This window comes from Oryza glaberrima, chromosome 5, assembly GCF_000147395.1.
Source record: "Oryza glaberrima chromosome 5, OglaRS2, whole genome shotgun sequence".
Taxonomy (NCBI): domain Eukaryota; kingdom Viridiplantae; phylum Streptophyta; class Magnoliopsida; order Poales; family Poaceae; genus Oryza; species Oryza glaberrima.
The window spans coordinates 4,559,258-4,568,558 of record NC_068330.1 but is presented as its reverse complement, the minus strand read 5'-3'; the positions used below and the strand labels follow the sequence as shown (position 1 = coordinate 4,568,558).

Sequence of the window (9,301 nt, the reverse complement as noted above, 5' to 3'; positions counted from 1 at the left end):
TTATCACTGTGTCGCAACCAACAGGAATATTGTTGCAACCAAGAATTCAATAGCAAGCTGCAATCAGGGTTCACAAAACTGATCGGTTTTCACCCGGTAGTGATGAAAAAAGTTGAAAATGATCTGAAACATTTTTTTTATCATTTTTTAGGAAACGGTTAGGAAATTTTTATATGTATAAATTTAATTATTTAGTGTCAATTTTAATGCGGTGCTCATAGAAATTAGAGAGACTAAATTTTAGAAATGGTTAAATCGGTAAAGATATTACTATTATATTAGTTTTATGAAAACGGTATCGGCACAGTTAGGAAATTCCCAAATGCTTTCAACCAATATTGCCTAGTATTAGCTAGTTTTAATGCAACATTGACAAAATTTTATTGTTTTTTATTGGTATTCGGTAAACCGGTAAGGAGCAATTTTTACTTTGAAAATAAAAAGGTAAACCCTTGTTGCAATAGCCGCAGTCATAGAATAGCCTTTTGAATAGCCCCTGATACTTTCTGCAATTGAAGTGAAGGGTTAGGCATATCTTAAACTAACAAGAGAGTTGTTATGAGAGATTCAGTTTAATGTTTCAAATGTCTCAAGCTTAATGGATACAACATACAAAAATAAGAAAGCGATGCACTAATACAGTGAATTTGGAGGGAATTCGGGTTATAGCCTAGAGCTGCAGAGGAGGGGGGAGAGGAGGAGACACAATGCTCGAAAAAAATAAACACAGCAACTACACAAAAGTAGTATCTGTTGTATCAGTCGGAGCAGCCAAGGAGCCAAAATGTTGGCTCCCATATGTTGCAAATGAGTTGCAGCATGGATGTATGCTTAATATCAAGTTTTATAGTAGAGGTAATAGTCATCTTAATTAAGAAGTAATATATACAATATATTGCCTTTGGCGAACTTGTCCCAATGTACCATGATAATTTTATTTTATTTATTTAGTCTTAATTCACTGATCCCTTCATTTCATCCCTCTTGGAGTTTGTATAGAGGTTGCTCCTTATGTAAGGGATGACTCCCCTCTTTCCTTCCTTCTCTTCTCCACCTCATTATGTGAGCTTCATGACACTTAGGGGTAAGTACTTGGATGTATACAGTACTCGCTCTAAAGAGCAAACCCGATACATTTGCGTAATATGAAAGCCCCAAAAACTTCGATGGATCAATGGTTTGTTTGTATTCGACAGTTAGAGGGGTCCAAGAGCATCTCCATTGTACATGTAAAGTTCATTTTAAGCAATAAGTTAATATTTCTAGTCCTTTATGTTATTACACGACTAGCTACTTAATTCTAGATAAAATATAATTTATTGAGTGACCAGGCCTCTACTAGTGTTTCTATTATTTAAACATTTAGAAAATAATATTTTATTCATAGATGCTATAAAATTTTATTTTCAAACCCAAACCTTTTGAAGACCAACGCGAATGACATGGCAAGTGCCATGTAGGTAAGTATATTATCATATCAGCTGCTTGTCGACAAGCCCATACAGTAACACCAAGCTCCGTGACAAGCCTATGCTGTATAAAAAAGATTTTGTACATTTTTTTATTAAACCGCGCGCAAAGTCACACTATAAGGAACATGAAAGAAGAAAGTCAAACGTAATTATTTTTTATCTGGAGGGAGTAATTTTATTTGCTGTATCTACTCTTCCTCTGCCCTGGTAGCAAAACATCCACAAATCAACTGCAACATCCACTTCACAACTTTCACTGCAACTAGCACCTTGATGTGGTCAAAGCTATGAACCGTGGTGCTACAAACTCCACAAAGTACTTGCAGATATACAGATCATGCAGCCATGTGCCCATCAGCCCATGTACTTGAATTTGCAGATGCAGCAGCAAACATCTCACTCTGAATTTTTGGGTGATAGCTGCCAAGGACCATCAACCATGCATGCTGTCTCCCCATGCCTGCTGGTAGTTGTGAATTGTGAATTTGTGATTTCTCCTCTGCTTTGACTCTGATTATGAGACATCCATAATCCATTGGAGGAGGTGCTTGCTGATCATCAATCCTAGCCATCCATCCTGCAAGGTGTGTCCAGGATGGAGGCAGGAGATGCATGTGAGCCCTCCAGCTTATTACCTGTTGCATATCAAAATTATTGCTAGCCTTTTCAAGATTGCAATACATATTGCATTTATATACTGCATCTGTGTTCACATGATCACATAATTAGAATCAATTTGACAGCGTAATCCATGGTAGTTGGTGTAGATTCATGGACACAATGAGGATGAGTCAACAAAGGATAGGATAAATATTACAAGTGAATCGCTGTCAATCATTGTGAAAAAAATCTCTTACAGACAAGTACTACTTGTTCTTACATTTCAGTTGTACACTTGTACTGGTCTATGGCTATCCTTGTCAAAGTGCTGAAAAAAATCTCATGGTGATGGGCCATGCTCCTTTGATAGGGATTCACATCAGACCGTAGAATGGGCATGCTCACAAGTCACAAGATCACTCATTAGAGTTTAATCATGACAATTAATTGTGTGCACAAAACCAGTGTTTGCAAGTTACAACTTACAACTAGTTAGCCTCAGTAATGAACTATTGATTAGACTAGCATAAATGGCTGATAAGATTCTATCATAGAGTAGAAATTTGCCTCTCCTGAGTTAAGCTACACTCTCTTTGGATTTTGCATTTTGTGTAGTTTGAAAACTTCTGAAAATACATGAATGCCATTGAGAAGATCATCAAATGTTTGTGAAAATACATGAATGCACACTTGGCAAGTTGGCATCAATGTTAGGTAGCTCGAGTCAGGGGGGCAAACAGAGTTGTGAACTGCAGAATGTCAATAACCTGTCACTTACTCGGATCTTCTTCAGAGGATTCATCTACACTGATCATGGAATTCCAAGAATCGCTTGCTGAGACAGGCTCACATTTTGTTTGCTCAATCTCCAGAATTCCAAGCACAGCAACTGTGCTGAATAAATTCGACCATAATTCATTCATCATTTCCAAAAGCTTTGCACAGAAAATTTCATCAAACATGAGTACATACTATTCCATCATTTTAAGAGAAACAAAAAGAAAGTACAGAAATTCCCAAGAAAGGGTCCCTTTTCACAACCTGAAGTGCTAGGAGATGCAGACCCAGACGCCGAGGACGATGAGCGCCGTGCCGAGCGCTGCGGGCGCTGCGCGCGTGCCCTCGCCGAGGAGGGCGGCGGCGACAGCGGTGGCGGCGAAGGTGGTGGCGTTCGTGACGGGCACGGCAACGGAGATCGGGGCGGCGCCAAGGAGGCTGAAGAAGGCGGCGGATGCCGCAAGGTTGACGGCGAACGGCGCCGAGTACTGCCACGTCAGGAGGAGCTCCGCCCACCGCCGCAGCACGCCGGTGACGGAGGAGGAGGTGGCGGGAAGGGAGCGCAGGCGGTGGTCCCAGACAAGCGCGCCCCGGCGCATCAGGGCGTTGGTGGTGCCCCACACGAGGCCGACGGCCACCATGCTCGCCGCGTCGCCGCCGATGGCCATGGCCGGCGCCATCTGTGACTTGCGCGGGTGGATCTTTGGGGGGGGGGGGGGGGGGGGGGGGTGGCGCGCGCGAGTGGACTGCCGGCATGGATCTCGGGCGGGGATGGGATGGCAGAAGCGAGATGGATCGCCGACGATTTTCCTTTTCTTTTTCTCTCTGTTTTTCTTTTTCTTTAATTAAATCGGAAATCCAAAAACCCCTCCACACAGGGTTTACAATTCTGATATGCCCTTCCGTTTCAGACACTTACGGAATTCGAAATTTCATAAAACCTGGTGGAAAACCGGTAAATTCCGAACAAATTCCATAAACTATAATTTGAATACAAATTCCCCGAGTTTGCCGACAAGTTCTCAAAAACTGGTCGGTTTTGCCGAAATTCCGATCGAAATTTCAATTAGTAAGTGTTTTCCTTTTTTTTTTAATTCCGGTTGGTTTTGGCCCATGTAAGTTTTTCATTTTCTTAATTTTTTATTCTTTTCTTTCCTGATGTAAGTTTCAGTAAATACACACAATACATAATTTTTTTCAAAAAATTATATCCCAATAGGTTTTATAAATATCATAGTATTTATAAGTTTTTTTTCTTTTTTTCTTTTTTTCTTTTTTTATTAATTCAAATTTGAATTGGATGAAACTTCTCGAAATCTCAGACGGTTTCTACTTCCAAGCCTCGTTGAAACGTCGAAATTTCGTGAAATCTGGTCGGATTTCATCGGAATCGTAAACCCCGCCTTTCCGTTAATGGATTGTGATCCCCTGACTTGTTAAAGTTGAAGGTGAATAGCAAACGAACGTGATTGATCGTTACAGTATGCTACAGTACCAAATAAATAATAATACGATATACTACCGTATAACATAGTTCCTGTGTTTACAACATTGCTACAGTAAATACCTGCAAAATCATTATTTTCTACTATGATGGTGGACTCATGGTTACACACGCCTCTACCATTAGGCTCCAAAGTCAACATAAGTCATTAGTCTTTCTATGCTCCCCTATCACTAACTTTGATATAAAAGATTTCTTAGAAGTTTAATTTCTCTTCCAGTTTCTCACCTACCACTAGTTTTTAATAATTTATCGTTGTTTACTTAGATTTGTGTGCAATGTGGATGTCCAACATGAAGAAATAGAATTGCCCCATGCTATCTTGACAAGGGTGAGTTTCTCCTGCCTTCTGCGAGCGTGAAATGAGGCCCCCCTTTATTTCTTTTTCCTGATGGGGAGCCTGCGATGCACTGTGCAGACCGTGGGATGAACTTTCTTTTTTACCCTAGTATTAGAGTTCACCTAAGTTTTGATGAATTTCGTTTAGATTTACTATTGTGAATTTAAGTTTTGGTCAAGTTTAGAATTTTACTCAGAAATTGCTTTCATCCCGTGCCGAAACCTCAAAATATTTCGGTTTTCGTCGAAAAGGTATAATTTCAAATTATCTCAACGTAATTTCACATGATCTATCTACACAATTTTCCTTTTCTTTTTTTTAAAAGCACAATTGGAAAAGGGTGTAGCACCTTGACATGATCTAGCTACACATTTTCCAATTACAATTGAAAAGGAGTAAATTCGATCCATAGCAAAGGAAAAAACCCGGTACCAAAATATAGCACGACAAATTTTCTACTTCAACCAGAAACACAGGACACCAATTTTCTTGCGATTTATAGCACTCCCGTCACATTTGCCATCCAAACATGTGAGTCGACATGAAAAATGACTCATTTGCCCTTCTTCCCGAGCAAGAGGGCAATGGAGGCGCGGCGAAGAGGCCGTCGACAGCGGGGAGTGACGCCACCTCCTCGAGGTTCCACCCCTAGAGGTAGGCGGCAACCTCGACGGCGAGCAGCAGCAGGGATAGGACGACGGAGGTGTGGGCTGCGACGCCGAGTACGGCCACCACGGCGGTGTTTGCCAGCGCCGTCGGCGATGACGGAGCTGATGAGCCCGAGGGCGTACAACGGCCCACATCCATCCACATTGACGCTAGGGCCGCCCACGTCATCATCGTCGTCCTCGTCCTCGAGCGGCCTCTTTGCCGCCGTCAGTGAAGAACGCGGTTTGGTGGCGGTGGCGCCCTTCGTCGTGGGCTTCGGTTTGGGGTGCTCCCTGGCCGGGGACGACAACGCGGAGATGAAGCGGAACTTCTCCTTGCTGTCGCTATGGCTGTGGCTGATGACGAGCTCGCTGATGCGGCGCCACCGTGTGATGGGCCCCGTCGACCCGCTCTTCTGTGGGGGGCGCGACGGCGAGGATGCTGGCGACGGCGAGGACACCCAGATGCAGTAGCTGTCCAGCGACATGCCGTCCAGCTCGGCGATGTCCGACGACGATGACGACGACCCGACGGACGAGTTCCGCCCCTCCTCGAGGAACAGCCTCCTAAGCAGCGGCCTCTACTCCTCCGTGACCTCCACCGCCGCCGGCGTCACCGAACACGCGGCCAAACACGTGGGGAACAAAGGGTAAATGAGTCCGACAAAAATTTTCTCCACTCCGATCTAACGCCGTTACTTCAAAATGCGACGGAAGTGCTACCGGGCGAAAAAAAAACGGTGGCCTATGCTATAGATCGAAAGTGGGAACTTTTTATGCTATTTTTTGGTACCGCTTTTTTTCCTGTCCTATAGGTCGAATTTTCTCATTGAAAAGGGGTAGAATCAAAGCTAGCTGGAACTCTCTTTTATCTTGGATCCTTCAGTTGGCCCCTGTTCTAAAAGGTACAGTACAAGTTTTCATCTCTTCAACTGAAAATTCATGAATTGATTAATCAGAACTCACAACTATTGAGTATTAACGAGGATTCCCCTTATCGTTTTTGGCGCGGTTACCGCACCCCCGCGATAAGGTGGCTACCGTGAAAACCGCGAGACATACCGTGATTTCAAAAACTGAAAAGGTTACCATGTATGATAACCGCAGTAACCGCGCGGTTTTGTAAACTCTTGTATTGACACAAGTTTAAAACTTGTGCAAAGCGGTCACACTTTTGTTTCAATACATTAGAACATCTCAATGATAACTTCACAGATGTGCAATGGTAACAGCATGTCAGCGAATGCCAGAAATCGAGATCGATCAGCTCAACCAAAAACTGAATTGAACTGAATTCTGCTATATTTTCAAGTTAAAATCGGCCATATACACAGCTTTAACCCGTCAATGGCGACAAATTGGCGACCACTGTCTAGTGTCTACTGCTCATGCAGTCATGCTTCAATGTTGCTATTGAATCAATAAATAAATAAATAAATCTGGAAAGAAGAAAAAGGAAGGGAAGTGTCAAGTGTGGTTCAAGGGTAGTAGTTAATATGTTGTATTAGTTGAAACGTCCAAAAAAAAATTCCACTTCATACAAGAATTGAACTTTTTTATTAAAAAAATCCAACAAAATTCTGGCACAGAAACACAATGGTGTTTTTTTTTTTTTTGGTTAGATCCTACCTCTCTCAGCTCATTGCTGCAGGCCACTGTCCACTGAAGATAGTCGCAAAACCAGTAGTGCAATAGTGCAGTGCAATCAGTCTGCCCAGAAAAAAAAGGTTAAGAATAGTTGACTTGAGAGACCAATAGGCAATACCGCAATAGACCATAGATGATTTTTTTTTTGGATAATCATTTCCCTTTATTTATCGGTTCTGGATGATGACGGATAATCATTCTTTTTATTATCGGCCTTGGACAATGAATGGACCGCGATGCCGCAATCACGAGAGCGACTTGTCATTACTGTCAGTTTGTGTATCACAGATTCACAGTATCACACTGCAGATACTGATTAGATCAGATCACCGATTCATGAAACTTCCATCTTCTGTTCAGATAATTCAGAGTTGGTAGCACTAGGATTAATTGATCCTAGAGTATCTGGTAAATTTATAACCTGCAATCTTCAGTAAATATCGTCAACTAGAGCTGCAAATATCTTCAGATGAGTACTGAAGACGATAGATTCATCAGGAAAACAAAGAGCAGCAAATTCAACCAAAGTGCAGGATTTTCAATTGCTAATACGGCTGAGATAAAAGATAAATCGGTTTAGGCCAAAGAACCGAACCGAAGACTCCAACATTAGCAAGAGTTAAAAGATAGATAATGATGATATATCTACAAATCCCCATGGCCCGTCGATCCAACCACTACCGATGAACACGACACACTTATTCCAAGAACAGCTAGGATTGCGAGGGGATGAACACCGACCGATCGACACCGGGGGAGGCGGCGGCCGCCTGCCTACTACTCGTCGTCGCCGGACTTCTTGTTGCTGCTGCTGTCGGCGGCGGCGGCGGAAGCGGCGGACTTGGAGTGGGAGGTGGAGTTCTTGGGGGAGATGAGGTCGAGGTCCTCGTCGGCGTAGCCGTCGGCGCCCTCCCAGGTGAACTTGCCGCCGCGGCCGCCCTTCTTGGGCTCGCCGCTCATCCCGGAGGCCGACTTGCGGTCGCTGCGGTAGTCCGCCGGCGCCTTGTGCGGGTTCCGGCTCTTCTTCGCGCCGCCGCCGCCGTCCATGGCGAAGGTGAGGGGTCTCTCTCTCGCGCGGGGAAGGAGATGGAGATGAGCCTGGTTTGGAGAGGAGGAAACTGCTTGGATTTTTGGGATCGCTGCTTGTTTTGGGGGGAGGAGGAGAGGTTTTTGGGTGAAATTTATAGATGGGATATCATATGGAGATTGGAGATGGATTGGGTTTGATGGTCTAGCGTGCCACGTGTCACTGTCAGGTGATAAAAATAGTTTGAGCATTTTTATCTCCTGTTTTATGTCTTAAAAAGGGTAAAGGTTATGTAACTGTGTAGTAATAATGGGTATGAACTTTACCTGACTTTGTAATTCCTAAGGATCTTGAAGGAGGAGTTGTAGGTACTATTTCCGACTCAAAAAAAATAGCGTTATGTAATATGTGCGGTTAACTTATCGGTAACAAATCCTATATAAATGAGTTTTCTCGTGTATATATCGTACACATCAACTTAAAATGTATCATTCAAAATCCGGTACTTATAATATATTATAGGTACTTTTTTTTTAAAAAAAACGGGCACCTATAGCTTTAAGCCGAGCCATCAGCGCACCACACCCACCGCGTCCTTATCTACTCGTCTTTGCCTTATCCTTCTCAATCTCTCTCGTGTCTCTCTCCCTCCCCTCCCATCTCTCTCGCGTTGCTCTCCCTCCCCTCTCTCTCTTGTGGTGGCTGCCCGGTCGAGGCGGCGGGCTCCTGCGGCTGATGGCTGCCTAGCGAAGGCGGCGAGCACTCGGGAGGGGAGGTAGTGGGGGGGGAGGCGAGAGATGGCAGGCTCCCGCGGCCGGTGGCTGCCTGGCAGAGGTGTCAGCGGTGGCTGCACCCTCTCCTCCGCTAGATCCGGTGGGAGGGGAGACCACGAGCTCCCCTCCACTAGATCCGGCGACAGGGGAGCCGGTGGAGAGGCAGTGGGCTCCCACGGCCAGTGGTTGCCTGGCAAAGGTGGTGGCGGTGGCCGCACCCTCCCCTCCTCTAGATCCAGCGGGAGGAGAGCCAGCGGGAAGGCGGCGGGCTCCCGCTTGGCGGAGGCAGCGGTGGCGCACCTCGACGGCGGCAGCGGCAGCGGCCGCGCCCTCCCCATGCAACGACGACGGTGAGTGTGTAGAAGGACGGCGGTGGCGTGGGTGAGGTGGCTACCGGTGGCAAGTGTTCTTTTTTGAAACCCCTGCGACATGTGTTCTTGAGTTTCTCCTTTTGATTTCTTGTTGAGTTCTAGTCCCAAACTTGTTGAGTTCTTAATGCTTTGTACTACTCGCT

The 9,301-nt window shown here is 44.8% G+C and overlaps 3 protein-coding genes across 5 annotated transcripts; all 3 read right to left on the bottom strand.

The window, feature by feature from the left end:
- Nucleotides 1–1,476: 1,476 nt before the first annotated feature.
- Nucleotides 1,477–3,686, bottom strand: LOC127772807 (uncharacterized). 3 transcript variants are annotated; one of them, XR_008017470.1, is made up of 2 exons: nucleotides 2,851–3,686; nucleotides 1,477–2,107 (listed from the first exon to the last, which is right to left on the bottom strand). XR_008017470.1 is itself a non-coding variant. In XM_052298784.1 (2 exons), the coding sequence occupies exon 1, from the start codon at nucleotides 3,527–3,529 to the stop codon at nucleotides 3,122–3,124; it is 408 nt and encodes a 135-aa protein (XP_052154744.1). In that variant the 5' UTR covers nucleotides 3,530–3,686; the 3' UTR covers nucleotides 2,157–3,007; nucleotides 3,114–3,121. The 3 variants fall into 3 exon arrangements, 1 of the variants encoding a protein (XP_052154744.1); XR_008017469.1 differs by having other exon boundaries at nucleotides 1,481–2,107; nucleotides 2,353–3,686; XM_052298784.1 differs by lacking the exon at nucleotides 1,477–2,107 and having other exon boundaries at nucleotides 2,157–3,007; nucleotides 3,114–3,686.
- A 1,560-nt stretch (nucleotides 3,687–5,246) lies between these two features.
- LOC127772973 (uncharacterized) lies at nucleotides 5,247–5,828 on the bottom strand. The gene has a single exon (XM_052298974.1). It carries the CDS (start codon nucleotides 5,826–5,828, stop codon nucleotides 5,247–5,249), a length of 582 nt encoding a protein of 193 aa, XP_052154934.1.
- Nucleotides 5,829–7,504: 1,676 nt separating this feature from the next.
- Nucleotides 7,505–8,159, bottom strand: LOC127772771 (uncharacterized). Its single transcript, XM_052298738.1, has one exon. The coding sequence runs from the start codon at nucleotides 8,032–8,034 to the stop codon at nucleotides 7,765–7,767; it is 270 nt and encodes an 89-aa protein (XP_052154698.1). The 5' UTR covers nucleotides 8,035–8,159; the 3' UTR covers nucleotides 7,505–7,764.
- Nucleotides 8,160–9,301: the final 1,142 nt, after the last annotated feature.

Excerpts from the sequence above, each read along its gene's own strand:
- LOC127772771 (XM_052298738.1), bottom strand. The coding sequence starts at position 8,034 with ATGGACGGCGGCGGCGGCGCGAAGAAGAGCCGGAACCCGCACAAGGCG.
- LOC127772807 (XM_052298784.1), bottom strand. The coding sequence starts at position 3,529 with ATGGCGCCGGCCATGGCCATCGGCGGCGACGCGGCGAGCATGGTGGCC.
- LOC127772973 (XM_052298974.1), bottom strand. The coding sequence starts at position 5,828 with ATGTCGCTGGACAGCTACTGCATCTGGGTGTCCTCGCCGTCGCCAGCA.